Below are 23819 nucleotides of genomic sequence, written 5' to 3'. Positions count from 1 at the left end.
TGAATGAATTATATCCACAATTACAAAGATATTTTAGAGTTGGAAGAGAAATTAAAGGTGATCTAAGACAGGACCTATCAAATAACGGGTCAGACAATACTCTGGCGGGTGGGCCACCTTGTGCTTGGCAACCTCTTTAGCAGCATCCCTGAACTCCATCCACCAGATTCTAGAAACATCCCTCTCTCCCCTCCAGGTGTGATAATCAAAATGTCTCAAGGCATTGCCAGATATCCTTCGGGGAGCAGAATCACTCCAGGCTTAAAGCCGCCGGTCTCAGGCCACCCTCCTTATCCAACAGGTGAAAAAATTAAGGCCCAGAAAGATCAAATAACATGATCAAGGCCATTCAGCCTGTTACGGGCAAGCGAGGACTCGCACGCCAGGCTGCAGACCGGGTATACACGGTACTTTCTGATCCACTTGGCCTGAAACAAAAGATCTCTGGTGTAATCACGTGGGAGCATCCGTGGTCCACAGTGATTCGCTCTCTGCTGGCTGTTCTGTCAATCATACCTTTCCATATGCTGCTTGATATTCCCGCACAATCAGCTGCCGCTGTGCATTCGTCCTTTCCGTCAGAATGCTGATGAGCGCTTTCTCGTCGGTTCCTAAATGAAACGAAAATAATTTCACTCGCCATCAACCCAAAGATGCTTAATATCGGTCGTGAACAAAAGAAAAAATGATTAATGGCTTGAAACAAATGTAGAGAGGAAAGCATTCTGATTTTTAATTTCCACGTTCTTACCAGGTTGGAATATTTATTTCTCCGCCAGCTTTTGGAAAAGAAAAGTAATTCTGGAGAGTTTGATTGGCAGGGGTGGGGGGTGATCATGATCCATATCGTCCTCTCTGTGTATCAGACAGAGGCAGTAGTGCAAGGAACGCGCTGCTTCTGAGCTGGGCGTTCTCACCCTTATAAGGGTCAGTCACCGTCTTACCGCCTGTTCTCTCTCTCCTCGCTCCATACTTGATATCAATTTTTTTTTTTCTCTAGAAAAAAGGAAGTGACATGTTCTGAGAACCCACCGTATTCTAGGCCCCTTTTAGTCATTGTCATAGTTAATACTCACAAGAACTCTGGGCAGTGGGTATGATGAAGTCGTTCCAAAGATGAAAACACTAATAATTAGAAAAGTTATGTCACGTGCCCAAGTCATGCAGCTTTTAAGTGGTGTCGCAAGAATGGGAACCCAAATCTCTGACCCCGAACATTTGTTTCCCTCTCTGAGCCGTATCTCCTTCAGGCATCCCAGACCCGTGTACTTCGGCGCCTGCTGTAGGTATCGGGCTGATAGTGGCCTGCTGGAGGACGTCCTCGAGGTCACAGTTTTCTCGGGGATTCCAGTAGGAAGCTAGCGAAGGAAGCTGGGTCTGCCTCCTTTGCGGGAGAGGACCCCCCTGGGTTGGGGAGCGCGAGCTGGCGTGCGCCTTGGGCCTGCATGATTACATGGTAGAGAAGGTCGGCGGGGACTCCAGGCTCAAGTTCTCTGTGTTGAGGTGACCCCCACACACGGCTACACGGACCAGTGGCCATGGTACACGCTCTACAGCAGGAACGGGGCACAACAAACGGTGTCCTTAGTTGGCTGCTGGGCCTCCCAGCCCAAGGTCCTGCCCCACTGTAGCTCTGGTCTTGCATTCCTCCTCAGCGTTAAGTAAGCACAGAACTGGACCAGAGCCTAGCTGTGTCCCATGAGTCCGACGGTCAGTTCGAACCTCTAATGGCATCTGAGTTGGCACACGACTGAGCACAGCCAAAGGCACAAGTATCTCAGAATCGGATGTTCCGGGTTGAATTTATTCTCTTTCCTCTCTGCCTCGTCTCTCATTCCGTGTTCGCTCATCCATGACATCACTATGGATGGAGTCATCCAACCAAAACCCTGGCAGTCATCCTACACTCCCTTCTTTTCTTCACCCCTACATTGTAGCGACCATCTGCATCTCTCGAATGTGTCCTCTCCTCCGCCCGTGCACACACATCACACTGTACCTAGAAGCTTCGACAGCCTCCTGATTTGGCCCCCTTACAATTCATACCGTCGTACATGATTGCCTCGGTAAGTTCTTTAAAATGTGCCTGAGCATGTCTGTCCCTTGGGTGAAACCCCAATGGTCTAGCTCCTGCCCAGGTCTCTGGTCTCATTTTCTACCCTTTCTCGGCATCTCTATGCCATACGCGCTCCAAGACTCCAGATGCAACCCGCCCCGATGGTCACGCGAAGCTTGTCTACGAGGAGGTGCTTCAGCTCTTCGTCTCGCACAGACTTAGGACCAGAAGCTCAAATAAGCTGTCTCACGGTTCAGAGACGGGACCTGACACGCCCCTAATGCACATACCATGATGACGCCTGGTTCTGGACCTAGAACACATCAGTTTTGGTCCTCACAAGCATCTCGGAGTAGGTCTGCAACCCCAAATGCAAAAATGCATGAAGAAACATAACACTAAGGAAAAAAAGACAAACAGGGGCACCTGGGTGGCTCAATGGGTTAAGCCTCTGCCTTCGGCTCAGGTCATGATCTCAGGGTCCTGGGATCAAGCCCTGCATCAGGCTCTCTGCTCAGCGGGGAGCCTGCTTCCTCCTCTCTCTCTGCCTGCCTCTGCCTACTTGTGATCTCTGTCAAATAAATAAATAACATCTTTTAAAAAAATAAAAAAAGACAAGCAATAGAATGGAAGACTATTATTCCATTCGATTTGACATTAACCTCATGGAGTAACCTCTCAACATGGAGCATAAATGGGGAAGGCATCGAGATAAATGAAGAAATAATTGCCATTTAAAAACAGAAAAAAAGAAAAAAGAAACCCAAACGACAGAAACGAGATAATGTTACACTGATATAAAAACCCGAAGAGGATATTTCATGGAACTTGACAAACTGACCCTAATATTCAGGGGTGGGGGGAGGGGCGAGTGGTCCAAAGGGCCAAGAGAAGCTCTTGTCTTACTCGACACTAATTATAAAATTAGAATAGTCATTATGACAAGGTGATATGGAGACAGGGATAGACAAACAGACCAATGGAGCATAACAGAAAGCAGAAACAGAGAGACTTAGAAGACGAAAGTGGCAATACCACTCCGTGTGCAAAGGGGGCGTTCTTCAATAAATTGTGCTGGGACTGTCAACTAGCCACGTGCGATAAAAACCAAAATTAGATGCCTTTAAATAACCTACACAAACATTAATTCCAGGTAGATGGAAAATCCCAAAGTGAACAATAAGATTGTAAAACTCTGGGAAGAAAATACAGGAGAACATCTTGATGAGCTCATTATAGAAAAAGACACATGGGAAAAATACTGGTAAACTTGATTTCCCTGCTATACAAGATTTCTAGGCAATAGAAGTTACTAGAACCAATGTTAAAAGAAAACGACAGAGTAGGAGAAGATATTTTCATGGATTGTAAAATTTTTTTACTCTGTATCCAGAATTTATAAAAAACACAATCTTGCCAATCATGAAGAAGACAATCCAACTGAAAAATGGATAAAAGATAAGAAGACATAATTCGTAGAAGAAGCAGATGATCAAGAAAGGAGACTCAGCCCTTTCAGTCCTGGGGGCTGGGGAGGAGAGAGGAAGCAAACACACATACAAGATGAGATACAATTCTAGACCCACTCAGTGGGGAAACCAGCAGAGTGTGACCTTAGCGAGCACCGGGGAGAATACGCAGCAAGAGAAAGTCTCCTGTCCTGCCGGCAGGAATGCGCATTTGCATATTCATTTTAGAGAGCAGTTTGGCAAAATTTCTAGTTCATTTGAAGATGAACATCTTCAACCTTGAATTCCATTTGCTCTGTTCTCGAGAAGTGGAAGCAAATGTGCACAAGGCATAAGCAGGGATATCCAACGCAGCAGTTTATACTGTAATAGAAGAGAATTGTAGGCAACTTAAATGTTCCATCAATATCCCATCTTACAATATAATAATTCAATAGACACTATGCAAGTCAAATTAATGAGCTACAGCTGAACATATCAACATGGGTAACTCTCAAAGACAACATGTTAAGGGATAAAAGAAGTTGCTGAAGAGTGTACCTACAACCACCGTATCATTCTAGTTTACACGGCTTGAGGCCATGAAAAACTCCATGCGCATGCATATGTAGTTATGGAATTAAAAGTTTCAGGGAATAAACTCGACTTTAGGATGGTGTTTTATCTCTAGAAAATGGGGTGGGAAGGAGATCCAGGAGGAATCAGCAGGAACGATATCTGTAATGATTTATTATGATGGTCACTGTTTTTGGTAGCAGTGATGGTGATGTATTATTTCACAGTAAGTAAATATGGTAAATATTAAGATTTAGTAGAATTGGGCGTCCCATGCATTTTTTTTCTCACTATTTCAAAATTTTTATTTTTGGAGGGGGTGGGCAGAGGGAGAGAAAAAGAGAAAATCTTAAGCGGGCTCCACACCCAGCATGGAGCCCGATGCCGGGCTTGATCTCACGACCCCAAGATCATGACCTGAGCTGAAATCAAGAGTCAGAGGCTCCACCGACCGGGCCACCCAGGCACCCCATTATTTTAAAAAGTCCCTTATGATTTCTCTAGTCGAGTAAGCCAAGTTGGGCAAACTGAACCAATGCACTTTTTAAATTGTAACTTTCCTGATTTGCTTCAAGGTGACGAGAACAACCGCAGAGTCGAGCTCACCGATTCCTCTGATCGCCTTGCGAATCGCTTCCGCATCCACTGACGGGCTGAAGCCCGGATAATCGCGGATCGTCCCTCGGTGTCCCACCTGGAAGGAAATAATCTGAAAGTGCCACTAGTTCAAAATGACTTCTTTGCATTACACACATAGGCGCATGTGCGTTAGAAGCATAATGAACTCATAATTTGCAACACCTTCCTTTCCCTGCAGGAGGGGTTCGCCAGACTCTCCCGTCCCCAGACGTGAGAAATATGACGTTGGACGCGTATGCAAAAAGGGCTCTCTCTCCTCCCCTGTTGTGTAACAGGTTGGAACTACAAAACATTTATTCTCTAGAGGAATACACTGTGCTAATCCCAGTGACTCTGAAGAATATTTGCTTTATTTTATTTTATAGATTTATTTGAGAGAGAGAGAGCACAAGGAGGGGGAGCAGCAGGCAGAGGGGGAAGCAGGCTTCCGGCTGAGCAAGAAGCCCAACGCGGGACTCGATCCCAGGACCCTGGACCACGACCTGAGCCGAAGGCAGACGCTTAGCCGACCGAGCCACCCAGGCACCCCAGAATATTCGTTTCAAAGTGGTCTCTGCACAAAAGCAATGAGAAGGTGAGAATTTTCCGTATCCTCTTCGTTTTCAAGTGGTAACGCAAAGCTCCTCACTGCATCTCACACAGAAGTAACTGGTTTGCAGGCTTCACGGTGCTTTCATTAATGCTGACCACTGTCCTTGCGGAACCCAACACTAAAGGATCCGCAGATGAAAACCCACTAGGACAGCCTGTTCTCAAGCCTGGTTTGACAGATGGGCAGTTGCGGCTGACAAATGCCCTTCCGAGAGCCCCACCGCCGGAGACCTTCGGGAGCAGAACGGGCATGGAAGATGCCACGACACTGATTTTAAACACACACGTGAGAAACGTGTCAGTCAGCTGGGAAAGACCGCCTTCCCTGCCGAAAGAATAAAATCTCTTAAAACTGCTCACGAGACTACAGAACAGCCACGGAGATGCTGAGACAAATGTAAGGGAGCACGGATTCACACGGCATTTCCTCACGCTGAAGCAAAACGTGTCTTCACGGTCACGGTGTTTTCTTCCTAAGCTGATTGTCCTATCCTGTTGCTCACTAACAGAGGCTCTGTCGTCTTGTGCTAATATGTCATTCAGGCTCCCCTGAAGTGTTTAATGTTTTCATGACAGGACATCCTCTCGTCACATTCCAGTGAATGGAAAATTAATGTTATCATTAAAAAATAATGACCTGCGATTCGGTAGATTAGGCTGAACAATTCGCTTCAATACAACCAAACACTGTTTAATCTTAAAGCATCCAAAACAAAGAGTTTTCATTCTACCAGAGTGGCTGTAACAGGTTAGAAACTAGTTGTGACTGTGTCTGATCTCAAGGCATCTGTAAGAAATTAGCCGCGTCCACAAATCTTTGGAGAATCCTCTTTCTGTGAGGCTTAATAAATACTTTATGGGTTCCTAGAGTCGAGTGGTTTCATTTCAGGTCTATCCATCCAGGGACGTCTGTGGTGATCTTACCGGTCCACCGTACGTGTTGGGCGCTGCAGGAAACTCCCCAGTATTAGAGCACGAGAGCGTTTCAGGCCCGGCACCGTGTGAGACACTTCACATGTCCTAACAGAACCTGCGTAACAGCCCAGAGGAGTAAGACGGACCCATTTCACATACAAGACTCCGGGGTTTAAGACGATCGGAGAATTTGCTCAACCCACGGAAGCCAGGTCGGCAGCAGCTCTGAACTTGAATGTGGTCATGACCATTCCAGTCCATTCCTATCCTTCTTGAGATGTAGGGTCTATACCCGGGCAATTCCTTCAAACGTGTATGACCAGGTTGCGCACCAGACGTATCGAACATACTCTTCAGAAATAAAGATGCCAGGGGCTCATGAAAAGGGTTTCCAGGGGCGCCTGGGTGGCTCAGTGGGTTAGAGCCTCTGCCTTCAGCTCAGGTCATGATCTCAGGGTCCTGGGATCGAGCCCCGCATTGGGCTCTCTGCTCAGCAGGGAGCCTGCTTCCCTTCCTCTCTCTCTGCCTGCCTCCCTGCCTACTTGTGATCTCTGTCAAATAAATAAAATCTTTCAAAAAAAAAAAAAGGGTTTCCATTCTAGCTGTGACCTTTGCACGGCCCTCTGCTACCTACACATCAAAATATGCTGAAATTCCAATGCGCATAATTAGAGAAGGTTGAAATTCCCAGTCCGTTATGTAATTTGCCACCTAGTAAGAATTGAATGGGGAGGAACTCCTTGTTTAATTAAAAGAAAAAAGGACACACACACATACAACACACACACACACACACACAGTCTCACACACACACACACACACACACACACACGCTTGAAAAATGGCACGGAGATTCTGAAGCAGAATCTTAGTGAACTTTTTCAGGCTGTTTCAGTTATTTCAGTAAGCAGTAGAATTCAGGTGCTAGAATTGCTTACCCAGAACATTCAACAATATTTACATGACCTTCGAAAAAACATCTTAGAGTAAACGACATTAACAGACTCTTCAACGAGCACATGCCAGGCGGTGAACAAAGTGCTTTACAGACAACTTATTTCAGCCTTAAAATGACCTTAACAGAGTAGATTTCATTATTTCCATTAAAAAATATAGAAGAAACTCAATTTCAGAGAAATGATTTGCTTCACAGAACTCCGCTCCCGAGGACAGCAGAGGATGCGGCACCCGCCTCCCGCCAACCCCCGGCTTCTATCTGAAATGCCCTGTGCCCTCCAGCCCATCACAGAGCTTCCCGGGACTCCAGCTAGTGGTTCTCGGAGCGCAGACACGGGATCGGCCCCAGCAGCATCGCCTGGGAACTTGTGAGAGATGCAGATTCTCAGGTCCCACCCAGTCTCACTGAGCCAACAGTTCTGGGGCTACGACTCAGGATCTGTGTTTTAACAAGCCCTCCAGACGATTCTAGTGCGCGAGGTTGAGAACCACGGCTCTGTTTCATTCTCAGCTGCCCAGAAGACCAAAGTGAAATGAGTAAACAAGTCACAGATTCTTTCGTGGGAGGTGGAAGAAGAATTTGATGATGACATCAGCATTTCAGGAATGCCGGCATTGTTACAGACTTACCGATTTGCACGGCCTGCTGGTTGCAGGGCTTCCTTCCTTACCTGTGAACTACTAATCCATGCTTGACTTTGGCTCTTTGCACTCATCCTAACTCCCTAACAAAGTGTCATGCTAGTGTAGGACACAAATACTTGGCAAACTTTTTATATTTCCAAAAACACCATGTTTGATCAGATTTCCATGTGTATCCCTTAAACACTGTACGTTGCTTCCTTTTTTTTCAAACTTGACCTTCAGATGCCCCCAAAGGGACAATGATCCTGAAACCAGCTGGAAAATAAATTAAAGCAAGCACTGTTGAAATAAAGGGAGGGGAGACACTGACAGGAGCTCTCGACATTAACCATTGGTGCAACTTGGGACACCTGGGCGCCTCCGGCCCATTGAGCGTCCAACTCTTGGTTACTGCTCAGGTCGTGATCACAGGGTCCCGAGATGGAGCCTTGCATGGGGCGCCCTGCTCAGCATGGAGTCTGGCTGGGATTCGTTCCCTCCCCTTCCGCTCCTCCCCCTGCTCTAAACAAACAAACAATAAATAAAATCTTAAAAAAAATTGTTGCGACTTACCATGTGCCACGTCCTGTGCTAAGCACGCTCCCTGCATTAGTTCATGCAATCCTCCCAAAAAAGTTATAAGGCAGATGTAACACATCCTATTTATAGATAATGATAAAAACTGATGCTGAAGTAACTTGCCCGAGTCCACACGGCCAGCAAGTGGTCAGTCTCATCAGCCTCTGCTTCTGATTATGAAGCGAGGCTGCCTCTCATCTGAACCATCTTCATGTCAATAGAGTTTTCTCTGATCTTTGTTTTTTAAGGATTTTATTTATTTGGGAGAGAGAGAGAGAGAAATAGCGACAGAGAGCATGAGTGGGAAGAAGAGGGGGAGGCAGGCTCCCCGCTCACGACCAGAGAGCCCCAGGATCCCACGCCCCCGGGATCATGACCAGAGCCGAAGGCAGACGTTAACCAACTGAGCCTCCCAGGCGCCCCTTTCTCTGATCCTCTAGAACTCTCCTTTGGAGACCATCAGAGCACCTGATGCCTTGAAGCCATTGGTGTGGCCAAGTGGGCGGCTGGTGAGCTGTCTGCTGCCACCCCCCTGAGAGAGGCCGGTCTGTCCTTGACCATGAAGGCTGGTTGTACCCATTTCTTCATGCAAAGTGTACTGGCTTTGCAAGAAGTCAAGCATTCACATTCAGAAGAATGAATGAACGAGAAGGCGCCAATCCTGATGACACGAAACTAGTTAAAGCCAAACGCTTCAGAGCAAGCAGGGCTGCCGCTGTCGGTACCGCCTGAGGGTGAGGTAACGTCCAATCACTCGTCACTTCATGAAGTCCTACGGAGGCCGCATCCAAACATTAAGCTTCCAAATCCATGCCTCATAGCAACCTCCAGGACTTGGGAACTCTTGCAGCGCTGAGGAGAAATGGTAAATGGTAAAACGCTCTGATGGAACAGGGTCACGGGAGGTGAGTGTTCGGGGCTGAACTGTGTCCCTCCAAAAAGATACGTGGCGGGCCCAGCCCACAGTGCTGCACGCTGCGACCTTCTTCGGGTAGAAGTTCACTGAAATGTACTTACTGAAGCTGAGGTCAGACTGGACGGATGGGCCCCAAATCCAGCATGACATCTGTCCTCAGGAGACAACCAGGTGACGACAGAGTCACAGGAGGGGATGTGACCATGAAGGCAGAGATCGGGGCCACGCAGCTGCGAGCCAAGGAAGCCCGGATACTTTCAGCAAACCACCAGGAGCCGGAAGGGGTGAGGAAGGCCGCCCCGACGGGTGGGGAGGGCAGGGTCGGGAGCCTCCGCGCCTGATGGCAGGGAGAGGAGCGAGCGACGTCACGGCTTCCTCTGAAGGGCTTCCGAGGGCCTCAGGGACCACGTACGTGTTTCCTCGTGTCTTGCTCAAGTGAGAAAAGATCCATACTTGCCTTCTGTTCTTTTTTAGAGAAACGGATCTCATCAGGGAGCCTCAGAGCAAGGGCCCGGGGGTGTGTACAGAGCAGGGTGTTGGGCTGGAGTAGGAGGTAAGTGTGATTCAGAAATTAGGGAAGCTACCGGGGTCGGGTTTTCCATGAAACACAGATTACAGTCAGAAGAAACCCTGACCTCTCGGAAGCCTGTGCCACGGCCAACCCGGCCAGCCTCCTGCCTCCTGCCGGCTCCTGGCCCCGTCCCCGGGGCTCCCTGCCGCCTAGCTTGCGTTTCCGTCCTTCGTCCGCCCAGCCCCTCGCCTGACCTCCGTAACACAGGTGCTTCTCAAATGGAAACTCTTTTCCTTCCCTCCCACCACGCGGACAGCTCTCCCGTTTGTCAGCCCGGCCCGGACTTCTACTCCGAACACTGGTCTTGTATATGCAGCGTCTGCTTTTATGTCTCACGTACCTTCTATTTCCTCCCAAGCTGACTTCCTGCCCCATGTAACAATTCTGTATTTATTTGTGCTTTACCCCTATCGGCTCATTTAATCCTCAAAACTCACCCTACGAGGCCGGGGGGAGAAGACACAGAGAGGTACGAGGCTCGTCCAACGTGACGTGAGTCGTCTGCGGCACAGTCAGGATTCGAACCCAGGCAATCCAGCTGATCTCTGAGCTCGTCCCCAGTATCCCTTCTTCCTCTAAATGGCAGCAACCTCCACAAACTGGGAGTCTCCATTGATGCGTCTCTCCTTCCCTGCACACTCAGTCCATTAGCAATCTCGAAAGGTAATCTCCGGGGCACTTCTCCCCATCTTCTTTGCCCCTGCTGTCGTCCAAGTCGCCCTCCCCATTCCCCTGGACACGGACACCTGCAGCAGCCTCCTCTCCTTCCGCCGTCCGCCTCCCACCCCCTCCCACATGGCAGCCAACGGGTCTACGGCACTGGTCTGCGCGGCCCCGGCCCTGCATGGCTGGGCTCAGCCTCCCCCTTCGCCCTCACCCGCCACCACCCTCCCCTTCATCCCGCACACTTCAGCTCTCTGACAGCCGAGCTGCTGTACGTGGAATTCCTCCTCCTCCTAATGCCTCTGTTCGCGCTGTTCCCTCTGTCTGGAATGTTCTTCTACCTTCACGCCTCTGCTTAAAGGCCCTCTTCTCTGACGAGCCAGCCCTGGCCACTGGACTTGAGGGGTCCTCTCTCAGCCACCCTTCCCCCTGGGGCATCAGCTCCCACTGCTCGCATCTGTGTCTCCACCTCCTCCCACAATAAATTCCAGGGGGCGGAGACCTTATGTTTCACTCACAATGGGACGTCCCGCTGCAGCCCAGGACTCCTCTTCAGACAGGGTCTTAATCAATAACCGTGAATGCGTTTGCTGGAAGAAAATGGGAGGAAGACGATGACACCCCAAGGTGTGGAATTTTTCTAAGGCCTACGTAAGCCAATAGGCTGCTTGATGAACTTGCTCCCTTCAAACATCAATAGTCCAGAAATCAAAGGGACCGTTGTATCCTGGCAGATGTGGAAGAGGCTGGAAATACTTCGGTGGCCACGTTCAGGCCCACAGGCTCTTCCAGGTCTTTCAAAGCTGGTTCCAGAAGCCGGGATGGAGGACCGGGGAGACGGGGACGTTCCCAGCGATTCCTTCCGTCTTTCCTCCTGTCTCTCCAAGCACTCGGGGGTTTGGTGGCAGAGGCAGCAAACCTAGCCAGACTGGGTCTGAAACACTGGTCCCCCAAGAAAGTCTTTAACAACACACACTTCTTTCTCAGAGTAAGTTTCATTATTTGTTTAAAGCGTATTAAAAACAAGTTATACTCATCTTCTTTTGAGTTATTTAGCACCGGTAACTGAAGATTGCATTTTTCCTCCACAATCCAAGTCAGGTTTAGCTTAGCCAAGAGTTCTTGGCCAAACTCTCTTCTTGGCCAAGAGCCACAAGGAGCTGAAGACTACGGTGTCTATACCGGCCACATCCACAGTTAGATGAAGTACAGTTCTACCGTCCAGGAGAGACACCTCTGTCAAAGGGACCCGCTCTCTAACTGTGGAAGATGGAGGGAACGTGGCTCGCTGAACTGGGGAATCTGGCATCGTCCACACCTTCGGAAACGGTACTTGACCAGAAAACGGCGCTGGTGTGGCAGGAGGTTAGGACTACAGCGGTGACACCCACTCTCCTCCCGTGTCACTTCTAGGGGGATGGAAATCCACCCATGACGGACGGGGACGAGGGACGTCTGCTGTTTGAAATATTACAGAAAGAACATTTCTTGCACCCGTGGCCATGGTCATGAATGCCCACTTGATAGGACGGCAACGTGCATTGTTTTATGACCTTTGTGTAAGTGTGGGTTTGGGAAGTGACAAGCTTAACAATAAGTTGCTAAGAATTCTTCCTAAGGTAAATTTACATAATGGGGACTCCTTGCAGAGTTTATACAAAGGCTACTGGAACTAAACATTCTCTGTGGCCCTTGGAGGACCCTGAAGCGTAGTATCTCCCCGAATCTCCCTGTCTCCCTCCCATCACCCCATGGGAGTGTCCTTACCGCTCTCCCAATACACCTTGCCTCGGGCTGCACCTGCTATGCCCTCTGCCTGGACGCTCCTCCCCAAGGATTCTCCCAGCCCACCCCCTCCCTCCCTCCCTGTTGACTTCTGCTCACGTATCTGAGCAGAAAATCACACTCCCCCCACCATCATTATCTCCCTCTGCTTTTCCCCCAGAGTACTTGAAACTGACGTTATGTATTATGCATTTATTTCTTTGTTTATTATCCATCTTTGCTAATAAAATCAGAGGCATATAAGGTCCATGTTTTTCAAATTTCTCTTTCTCTGTATTTCCAGAGCCCCAAACAGGGTATGGCACATAGCAGATCTTAGCAAATATTTGTTGAATGACTAAGTGATAAAGAAATGTTTTCTTATTCTGAGTCTTGCTTTCTTTGATAATTCTCAAATGCCACTACCAGACTTTTCAGAGCTCCGTGCCACGCCTCGGAGATCTGAGTAGTGCATTCTTTAAACCTTTCGTAAATGCTGTTCATTCGGGGCTGTCGCTACCTCTGTTCAAACACGTCTCCAGAACCTAAGTGAAGTATTTAAACACAAATTCAAACACAAACGATCAAAAGTAAAAGGAGCAAAGTCGTGATCATGGAGGAAGGGGCAGACCTGAGAATTTTCTGCCCTTTTGACTTACTCTCTCTTATCTGGTGCGAGGCCTCTATGTCTGTATTAATCTTACAGGTCCCCATTCTGAAGTGCATGTCTTCCGGCGGCTCGGCACTGACCAAACACGGCATTCAAGAGAATCAAATCATACCTTCTCCCCTTCACATCCCTTGCTCTCCATCTAAAACTTTTTCTTTTCCCGTTTGCCTCTGATTCACCAGGCTTCTTCAATAGTTACTCATGAGATTTGGCAAATTACACTTTGTAGTATGATTAAATGGGAACGAGGGGTCCCCACACGTCCGTGGTGCGTTGGGGTCAGGGAGTGGCAACGGACGTGTCTTTAATGCTTGGTCTCTTCTTTCCTGGGAAGCCGCTCTCTTCTCAGATTGTAGACAGTTTCTTTCTAGACTCTGTCCGGAACAAAGCTCTAATGTTTTGATTTGAAATCCAGGTCTCACCTGATTTTCATTCACTTCCTGCTGAGGGCCTCTTTTGCAGCTGCCGACATTTATCTAAATATGCTTCGGGGGGTGCCTGCGTGTCTCAGGTGGTGAAGCCACTGCCTTCGGCTCAGGTCACGGTCTCGGAGTCCTGGGATAGAGTCCCGCATCCGGCTTCCCCTGCTCTGCGGGGAACCTGCTTCTCCCTCTCCCTCTGCCTCTCCCCCCGCTTGTGCTCTCTGTCAAATAAATAAATACACACACTTCGGGGAGCATGGTTTAAAACACACACCAGACTGGAATCTGCATCACGTTGAAGAGCACCTAATCAGGCTTGATGCCCGTTCTCCTTGGGATGTGAAAATTCTAGCTCAGGGAAAACAGTTATGGAGCCGGACCTTCCAGCCCCGAGATGCAGCAGGCGGGGAGACCGGAGGAGAAATTCAACACGACCACATGCGTGTAACACAGGTGCTCTTTCCCACACATGCTTCAGATCTGCATGGTTGGGAAGAGCACACACACCAGGAAAGAAAGGTCTGATGGGATGTTCCCACCACAACAAGACATACGAACTGGACGGAGCTCTCGCCAACTTCTGTACCCAGGACCAGTAGCATCACATGCCCAGGGCTGGTGTCATCCGTGGAACGGAATGGAGAGGCACTGTCTTCCCAAATTCTCTTTCCCAAGGGCCCTTTCCCGGGAGGCCTACCGCTGATGCCACGACTCTGTCTCACACAGCAGAAATGCGACCACTGTGTCCTCATGGGTCAAACTGCACCAGTCTTATTCCCAGGAAAGAGAGGAAGCATCACGCGGGGAAGGAAAGTTATGCTTTCTTTTTCATCAGGAACACATTTTCAGGGACTAATTTTTCCTATTAGCAAGTTTCCACCCTAGATGAGCCTTCCCCAACCTTTCCACTCTCAAGAATCCCTTTAAGTATTTCTTCTCCACAGACCCCATGTTTTGAGTGATTCTATCTGCTAATCTGTATTTATTACAAAGCATTACTCACTGTCCTGTGTTACTTATGATTTAAGACAGGAACTTCCAAGCAGAAGTTCTCATCAGCAGAAGGTAACCAGTGCCTGAGTGTTACTATGATTTTAAAACAAAAAATTAAAGGAATATGGTATTTTGGAAATTCTGTGCAGCCCCAACCTGAGTTATATATGTATGGTACAATAAGGAATATGGTCTTTGTCCTGGGTTCCTGGCAGAAAGCGTCCAAACCATTGGAATTTCCTGATAGGAGTGTCTGTATTATGCCATCGAGGTGACTCACGGTGGACCTCTATGTAGGTATAGGATGGGGATGATTGGCAGTTTGGGTGGGGAAGGAGACTGGAGATTGAGCTCAGTCCTATGGCCAGTGATTTAATCAGTCAGGCCTCTGTAAGGAAATCCTAGTACAAACTCTGGACAGAGGCTTAGAGCTGCTCCCTGGCTGGTGGACACATGATGTGCACGGACGGTGACTCGTCCTGACTCCACGGGGACAGGACCCTTCCAGGCCTTGCTCTACGTGTAAGCTGGCTTTCTAATGAAACGGTAACTATAAGTACAGTATTTTCAGTGAATTCTCTGAGGTGTTCTAGACAATTACCGAACACAAGAGGGTCATGGAAATCCCCAGCTATATAGGTCGGGAGAGCGGGAGGCTCGGAGACTCGCCGCTGACTCCGAGGTGAGGGCCGAGCTCTTAAACCTGGAGAGCTGACCTCCGGGTGGCTCGTGCCAGCACTGTAGGGCAGCACACCCGCTCGGACTGGGAACAGAGCAGCCCACGTCGCTAAACATATATAAGTATCCAAACCCACACAATCCACAACACCAAGTGTGAACTTCAGGGTAAACTGTGGGCTCTGGTGATTATGAAGAGTTAGTGCAGGTTCATTTGTTGCAAGAAATGGACCACTCTGGCAGCGGATGCTGATAATGGGGGACCCCGGGCACGTGTCTAGACCCTATGCATGTGTCTACAGGAAATCTCTGTATCTTTGCTTCAATTTTGCTGGGAACCTAAAACTGCTCTTTAAAAAATACTGAAAATAGGACGGGTCAGTAAGTATCTATGTGGGGAAAACCCATCTGTGTTCGTATGGCTCAGAGACAATCATTCCAACGGGGAGGAGGATGCTGTTGATTTGTAATAAAATCAGGCCCAGGAGACAGGCAGGAACTCCTTTACTAAAACAGGTGCAGGGATATTAATTAGCAAGGAATATGTTTTTTAGAAAATAACATATTGAAATGATAATGATTACAACTAACATTCACTCGCTGCGCACTACATGCCGGGCACGGTTAATGCATTTTACGTGAACTAGGTTAATTCTCCCAAGCACTGAACGATGCCGGTACTACTGTTCTATCCGTTTTACAGGTGAGGTAGCGGAGAGGACAGCAGGTTGTATTCAAGAGCCTGCCTTTGAACTCGTTAGAGAGTTATGAAAAGCAGACCGGGGGCCGTGGCTGGACCGTCTCCTTCTGTCCCAGGAGCGCCCACTGTACCCGGCACTTGCTGCCTTACTTAACTACCCTGTTGAGGAACTCCTTCCAGACAAAGTTTGTAGTGTCCTATTTATGTGGTTATATTTTTGCAAAATGGCTTTATCCCTTGGTTCCAGATTGTCTCTCTGGTACCCTTCCTCATTTTTAAAGTCAAGTGGGGAGTGGGGAAGGGAAAATGGATAGCGAGTGAGAAAGTTATAACAGTTCATAATGATTACGGTGATTACAAGTTTAGAAAAAAATTTAGGAAGATAATAAAAATACTAAGTTGAGGATTCAGACAAATGGTCAAAGGAAGTTAGGAACTGACCACGGAGCAAAGAGCCCAGCACGTTGGCTTGAGAAAGCCAGCTCTGTGGAGGGCACATTGGGAAAGATGCTGCTGTGGTATCTTAATGAAAGGTCACGTTCCTGCTCTTTCCGTCTCCAGCTGCCCTTGAGACGAGCCGCCCCCATGACTGCGCACCTGCAGCGGACGGTCGTCCTGAACTGCTCCGGCTTCCCGACCCACAGGAGCAGACAGGCAGACAGCGCCGAGCCCAGGAACCCGAAGGCTCGCAACTCCTTCCGCTACAACCGGCGGATTCGGCGTTAAGACTGTGGGTGTGGGGCCCATGGTCAGTGACAAAGGTCTAGTGGCGCTCGGGAAGCGGAGATCCAGCCACAGAAAGCTTGCCACTTCCTACGTGCGACCACCATCAACAAGAATGCCCGGGCCACTGTCAGCGGCATCAGGTACACGATCCCCGAGAACGAGTCCGGCCCACATCTCCGCATGAGGCCGTGCGCAGAGCCCGAGCCATCCTGCTCAACCAGAAGCCTGTGCAGGGGAAGAGCCGGGGGGCCCACCCCACCAAGAGCTCCTGAGCACCCGCCGGCCACCTCCAAAGCAATGGAGATACCAACCACACACACGGGTCAGCTTCCTAAGACGTTCAAATTTGTAGGTTGCACGAGTGCCTGCTGTGGACTTAAAAGCAACCTAAAGGGACCCTGGGTCCGAAGAGAGCAAACTTCTCTTCAGGGGTTAATTAGGAGAACACAGGCCTGAACAGGGATAAGCAACGTTTCCAAACAAAGGAAACAGTAATGCAATGTTGATTGTTGACTCATCTGAAACAATGGGAGGTTGCACCACACCTAGAAGATGAAGACCTAGGAAACCAGCTATCGTCTCATCTGCAAGGAAATATACTAAAATGGCAACCAGACTCTTCTCTCTGGATCCTATCACTCCGATAAGCTCCTCATCCATTAGTAACCACAAGCTGATCTACGGTTTTGGAGAAAAGCGTGGACTGGATTGCTTATTTGTGTTTAGGTACACATGTGCTTTTGTGTGTAAGAGGGAAAAAGAAAACAGTAAAACTTAGTGATAAGAACAATTACAGAAATCTCCAGGTTTTTTTTAAATTGTGGTAAAAAAAAAAAAAGCATAACATAAAGTTTACCACGTTAACCACTTTTAAGTGTACAACAGTTCAGTAGTGGTGAGAATATCCACAATATTGTGAAACAGACCTCTGGAACTTTTTCATTGTGCGGAACCGAAATTCTATACCCGTTAAGCAACACATCCCCCTCCTCAGCCCCTGGCAACCACAACTCTGTTTTCGGTCTCTACGAATCTGACTACTTTAGATGCCTCATATAAACGGAATCATAGTATTTTGTCTTTTTATGTCTTTTACTGGTTTATTTCACTTAGCATAATGTTCTCAAAGTTCATTCACGTTGTAGCATGTGCCAGAATTCGCTTCCCTTTTAAGGTTGAATAATTCTCCGTTGTATGCCTGCACGGTAGCCGCACCCCAACCATCGCCGACGCTTCCCAGGACCCCCCACGGACACTGCGGATAGTACTGAATCCTATATACACTATTTTTTTCTTAAACATGCACAGCTACCATAAAGTTTAATTCATAAACTAGACACAGAGTAAGAGTAACGACTCCGAAGGTGTCAGCCGGCCAGCTAAGTGGAGAGCCTGACCAACCAACCCCATGTCGATTTACTAATGGACAAGGACTAGAGGGAGACTTTTAACACCAGCATTTTGGAGAGATGCTTTCTCCCCCCTCCACCTGACTCTACCAAGTATCCACAATAGCAGCGGGAATTTAGACCTGGAAAGAGGACAGCGTGGCATCCTGGTCGGTGGTAAGGGGATAACACGGGCCAAGCAAACCTCCCATAAGCACCACCCATACCTAGGACTGGTATATCTCCATACAAGCTATTCTTCAAACCTTTCTGTCCCTCACTTAAGAAATACAATGTATGTTCATCACTGACCAAAAAATTAGAGCACGGAAGGTGATGCACTAAAAAATAAATGTGCCCTTGCTCACAGTTCTGCCTTTCTAGAGAGTTTTCATGTAATATAGTCTTTATGCATATATTTTTTCTTTTCCTTTTACTTTCTTTTAAACAGAACCATGCGGTGCCTGGGTGGCTCAGTCTGTTGAGCATCTGACTTGGGGTCAGGTCATGATCCTGGGGTCCTGGGATCGAGTCCCACGTCAGGCTCCCTGCTTGGCAGGGAGCCTGCTTCTCCCTCTGCTCTGCCCTTCCCCCAGCTCGTGTGTGCTCGTGCTCTCTCTCTCCAGGGAATAAAAAGAAATCCTTAAAAATATTTAAAAAAATAAACAGACTCACTTTCCACACTATTCTATAACTTTATTTTTTCATTAATTAACATCTTTGGACATTTTCTTATTATCAATATATAGAGAACTGACCACCTTTTTCCCCATACTTTTTAACGATCACATCAAAATGACTGTTAAGTTAGGGGCGCCTGGGTGGCACAGTCGGTTGAGCACCTGACTCTTGGTTTTGGCTCAGGTTGTGGTCTCAGGGTCCTGAGATCGAGCCTAGTTTTGGGCTTCATGCTCAGCACAGAGTCCGCTTGGACTCTCTCTCCCTCTCCTCTGCCTTCCTCCTCAAGCAAATAAATAAACAGATCTTTAAAAAATGGCTGTAGGTTGCAAATGAGTAATTTAATAATTTTATACACCACGGTAGCCATTTATGCTGTCTGCATATTTTCATTAATACAGATGAGTGTCGTTAGGTCTGTATTTTTTCAGCCTTATGCAAGGACATCAGTAAGATAAATGCCCAGAAGGGGGAAACTGGCTAAAGGCGGTGTGCGTTTAAACATCGACTGTCACCAAAGTGCCATCCAGTAGTCTCCCATGATCAGAGTAGGAGAGTACCTGTCTTGCCCACAGACTTTGCAATACTGGTCTTATTCTAGGTTTTTTCACTCCTACCAATTTTCTAGTAGAAATGATTACTGACTGTGTTATTTACATTTCTTTCTTTCCTAGTGAGTGAGAGCATCTTTTCATATGTCTGTGGGACATTTCTAATTCTTTTCATGTGCTATTCACGATCTGACAAATTTTTCCATCAAGTTTATTTTTATTGATTTATTCAAGTCATTTTTATGTTAAGAAAATGTGTTTTTTGTCTGATGGGCTCCAAATATTTTTCCCCTGTGGGTTGTCTTCTGACTCTACTAATAGTGTCATTTGCTGTTATAAATCCTAAGTTTATACGCAGTAAAGTAGATCAATGTTTTTCTTTTAGGCTTTTGGTTTGGAATTATAGTTGCAAATGCCTTCTCTACTTCATGATTATTTTTAACATTCACCCATATTTTGTCTCTTTCACTTCAGTATTTTATCCATCTGAGATGCATTTTAAGGTAAGAAGGGGGAGGGAATACAGATTTACTTTTTTCCCAAATGGCTTGAAATTTTCCTAACATTATTTGTTGAATAAGCCAACATTTTCCTGATATGAAATGTTATCCTTATCGTATAATAACTCCCAAACTAAATTTACTCTGTTGTTAACCTCTACTTTGGTGTCATCGCAAATTATTTCAGCTATGTGCCTCTACAATACATGTTTGTATTTTATTCTTTTTAGACATCCCTTCGCTTTTTTGGCATATTATTTTTTCCAACGTACCTTATAAACTTTCAAAGATTTGTTTTTCATATTTTGACTTTTGGCATTTTAATTTGACTAAGATAAGTTACTGTATTGTGAAGGCTTGAGTGTTACTTACCCAGACAGAAGCCATGATATCCCACCTTTGCTTGACTTGAGATCACACGAACCTATTTAAAGAAAACAATTATTAAACAGAATAAATGTGGGATTCAGAATACCATAATCTCAGAATAACCCTAATCTCTAATCTAAAAAACCAGAAGTCAACATTTAAAGAGAAACCATCTCAGTAAGGTGATGTGTCTCCAGCATCAAGTGCCCTATACACTACACAAACATTTACGAGCACCCACTATGGACAAGGACAGACTGTGCGGGACTGGAAAGGGGTCAAAACAAGGGGAAAAAATCTCCATACTTAAGGGGTTTACAAATATGTTTCCTGGAAAACAAATTCTTCATTCATTTAAAAGTCCAATAGAAGGACGCCTGGGTGGCTCAGGGGGTTAAAGACTCTGCCTTCGGCTCAGGTCGTGATCCTAGGGTCCTGGGATCAAGCCCACATCGGGCTCTCTGCTCACCAGGAAGCCTACTTCCCCCTCTCTCTCTGCCTGCCTCTCTGCCTACTTGTGATCTCTGTCAAATAAATAAATAAAATCTTTAATAAAAAAAAAAGTCTAACAGAACTATGTTGATTACTGAGTTCTCTTTTAACCAGGATAGATACCATCCTGGGGAACAACAGAAACAGAAATTGTCTCCTCTGAACTCATCCCGAAACAAATTTTAGCTGGCTTCAGGTGGATTCTTTGTGTTTGACTGTGATGTCTCCATTTACATTTTACAAGGCTCCCAGCCTACGGACTGTTGTAAACAGACCTGCCTGCTCTTTGAGGAGGCAGTCCAGTTCCTGGTAGGGCCCAGAGGTAAAAAGGGCAATTCTTTGGTGGAGCTCTATTGGGAAGCCACACACTTTTCCTATGTAGACATTATTCAGACACGCTGGCGTATCTCCAGGGTCGATTTAGAAATGCAAGTTGCTCCCACCAATCCTGGGAACAAAATATTCTAAAAATGCAGTGATAGCCCCAGAACAAAGTTTAGTAGGAAATTACACTAGACATCTACGGAAATACTTAGCCAGATTTTCTCAGGCAATCTGTAGCCCAGGGCAGTGGGCTTTCTAGTTACCAGATCTAACATTACATCCCTCTAGATACACAGTGGCTACAAGGTGTCACTCGTTCTCATTTTGCTTCTGAAGGCTCAATTTCCTTGAGCTTTGGTTTCTTCATCTATAGAAAGGGAAGAGGAAGGCGGGGGATCATATGTATAATATCAGCTGCGATTCTGAGTTCTTACTATGTACCAGGTCATATAAAAAACACTAGAAGATTAATTTCACAACGCTTTTTGTCATTTTAGTTCACTGGGGCATAAAAGGCACTAAAACAAAATACTGAATGAATGAAGGATTTAATATAAGTCTCACAATAACCTAGTAAGGGAGCTAGTTGTCATTAAGAACATCTCCACTTTAGGGGCATCTGGGGAGCTCAGCTGGTTCAGTGTCTGCCTACGGCTCAGGTCATGATGCTGGGGTCCTGCGATCTGGGATCGAGCCCCCCATCAGGCTCTCTTTTCAGCAGGGAGACTGCTTCTCCCTCTCCTTCTCTGTCTCTGCTGCTCTCCCTACTTGTGTGCTCTCTCTCTCAAATAAATAAATAAAATCTTAAAAAAAAACCAACAACAAAACCCCGCACATCTCCACTTTACATATTAAAAAGCTGGGGCACAGAGAAGGTACAATAATGTTCTAGCCACACAGCAATAAGTGTCCCCCTACTGAATCTGGACAGTCACACTGCAAAGGTATGAAGTTAACTCCCATGCTCTGCCTTACCCAAGTGCCTGCCCCATACATTGTCACAGCCAATATTCAATACGTGTTGATCCAGTATAATGATCCAACAATTATTACTGATTTAAATTTTAAGAAGAAATCCAAATGACCTGACAACAGCACTTTAAACATTCTTTTCAGAAAGGGATTCGGGGATCTACATCATTTCCTTTACTTTCCCCTCCATCCCTATTTCTCAGCAGATAGCTCCACACAGACCCCACAGCTCTGAGAACAAGGTTCCAGAATCTTTAAACTTTTAAGAGTTTCAAGTTACATCTGTAAACTCTCTTTCTCCTCAGTCTGAGGTTTTCTGCCTTCATGAAGCCAACGGGGACATCTTTGGAGAACAATGTTTCAATGAGTTACATTTTTTTATGATGCTGATAAAACTGGTTGTAAAGGTAGCTCTTCCCAAGGGCTCAGTCTTGCTGTCTGTGCAGAAGGCAGATCCTGGGGAAGGATTTCTGTCCCGCACTGTAGCTCCTCATCGGCAGCCAGAGGGGCCTTCAGCGACCGCGGCCTCTGAGCCCCTGCACAGACCACAGCTTCCTATATAAGGTCATTTGCAAGGAAGGACTCCGATTCCCCACCTGCTGACTCAAATGCCTGCGGGATGAATCACGAGTAGGGCCGGTGACTGCTGCAATCAAAGAAAAGGTGAGTCTTTTCAAGGAAAAGCAAACTTCTCGGATTCCCAACGCTCCATGTCTAAAAACGCTTTTCTTCTACCACCTAAGAAGTTCTCAAGTGAAGTAAAATAAAAGGTCTAGGTTAAGAGGAGCGAAGGCTCACGAGGATGGCGGGGCTTCAAGTCCTCGGCGCCGGGCTCGAGCCCGCCCCTCCCGCTTCGCCAGGGACCCAAAGGGCAGCTCCGACCCCGGCTCCTTCTTGGTCCCCAAGACGCTTAGCGCGCGGGAGGCTGAGAAGGCCGCCGCGGGCTCCCCAGAAGCGAAGGTCTGCGGCCGCCGTCACCGCGGTCGGGTGACCCTCCCCAGGCGCACCGCTTTTGCTCCTCTGAGCCTCAGTTTCCCCCATTCTGACGCGCGGACGCGGGCTCTGCCTGGTCGCGGCGTGGGCCGCGCTCCCGGGGGAGTGGCCCGGAGCCCCCCGCTGCCAGCCGCCGGCAGCCGCGGGCGAGTCGCGGGGACGCGGGTCTTACCTGCGGCGCGGCCGAGGGACCCGGCGTGCGGGAGAACCAGAGCCGGAGTGCGCGCCGCCCGCGGCTGCTCGCCGCCCTCGCCGCCCCTCCCCTTCCCGCCCCGCCCGCACCCCTTCCTCCCGCCCCGCCCGCGGCTTCCCGCCGCACCTGCCCCGCGCCGACGCCCAGGAAAGCCTGGCCGCGCCCTCCGCCGCCCGCGCCCGCCCTGCACCCCGCGCCGCAGCGCCCCGCGCCCCCCGCCGCCTTCACCCCAACGCTCTGTCCGCGCTCACTTGTCGGCTCGCGCTCGGTTCCGACCCGCCGCAGCGCCTCCTGCGCCCGCGGCCCGGCGGGGTCCGGCCCGGCCCGGCCCGTGCGTCCTGCCCCGCCCCCGCCCCCGCCCGCCCGAGCTGCGTCCCCCCCGCGCCCCGCACGTGCCCGCGAGCGCGCCCTCCCTGCCGTCTGGCCGCGGCCCTGCCGGGGAGGCGGCGGCCTCCGGGGAACCTCCCCGGCGCCGCGAGGGCGGGAGGTGAAGGACCAGCCTCCGCGGACGGGGGGAGCCGCACGTCCGGAGCCCCGGCCGCCCCCGCCTCTCCCCGGCTTCTCGGGCTCCTCGGACACGTCCTCCCGGCGGACGCAGAAGCGAGTCAAGGCCGGCCCGGGCGCCCGTAGACCCGCTTCTCCGCGGGGGGGCCCGAGGCTGCGGGGCTCGCGTGACCCGGGGCGGGAGCTGGGGGCCTCCGGCTGGGGGTGCGCGCGCCCCGTCGGGAGCGCCGGCGGCTGGGCGAGGGCTCCGCACTGTGTCCGGCTTTGCCTTTCCTCCCTCGCTTCCTCCGGGAGCAGAACGGGCGCCGGAGCGGCGGGCGCTCGGCGACGGCGACGAAGGGCGCGCGGGCGCTCGGAGGCCGGGGTC

The 23819-nt window shown here is 48.7% G+C and overlaps 1 protein-coding gene across 9 annotated transcripts in view; it reads right to left on the bottom strand.

Moving 5' to 3' along the window:
• ANXA3 (annexin A3) overlaps positions 1 to 23293 on the bottom strand; it is a 49753-nt gene extending 26460 nt beyond the window's left edge. Inside the window, exons 1-5 of one of the 9 annotated variants that reach the window (XM_080795357.1) lie at positions 23200 to 23279; positions 19978 to 20029; positions 4687 to 4774; positions 752 to 996; positions 517 to 611 (exon numbers count right to left, since the gene is read on the bottom strand). Coding sequence is in view for 3 of the 9 variants with exons in the window: in XM_080795353.1 (XP_080651479.1) it covers positions 517 to 611; positions 4687 to 4774; positions 19978 to 19992 (198 nt within the window). In the remaining 6 variants the exon portion in view is untranslated. Of the gene's footprint in view, positions 1 to 516; positions 612 to 751; positions 4488 to 4686; positions 4775 to 19977; positions 20030 to 22358; positions 22409 to 22927; positions 23021 to 23199 lie in introns of those variants that run through there. The other 8 variants (XM_080795358.1, XM_080795353.1, XM_080795352.1 and 5 more) reach the window with 8 other exon arrangements.
• Positions 23294 to 23819: the final 526 nt, after the last annotated feature.

Source organism: Martes martes (genome assembly GCF_963455335.1).
Source record: "Martes martes genome assembly, chromosome: 2".
NCBI lineage: Eukaryota > Metazoa > Chordata > Mammalia > Carnivora > Mustelidae > Martes > Martes martes.
The sequence above is the reverse complement of the archived record's forward strand: the minus strand, read 5'-3'. Positions and strand labels throughout refer to the sequence as shown.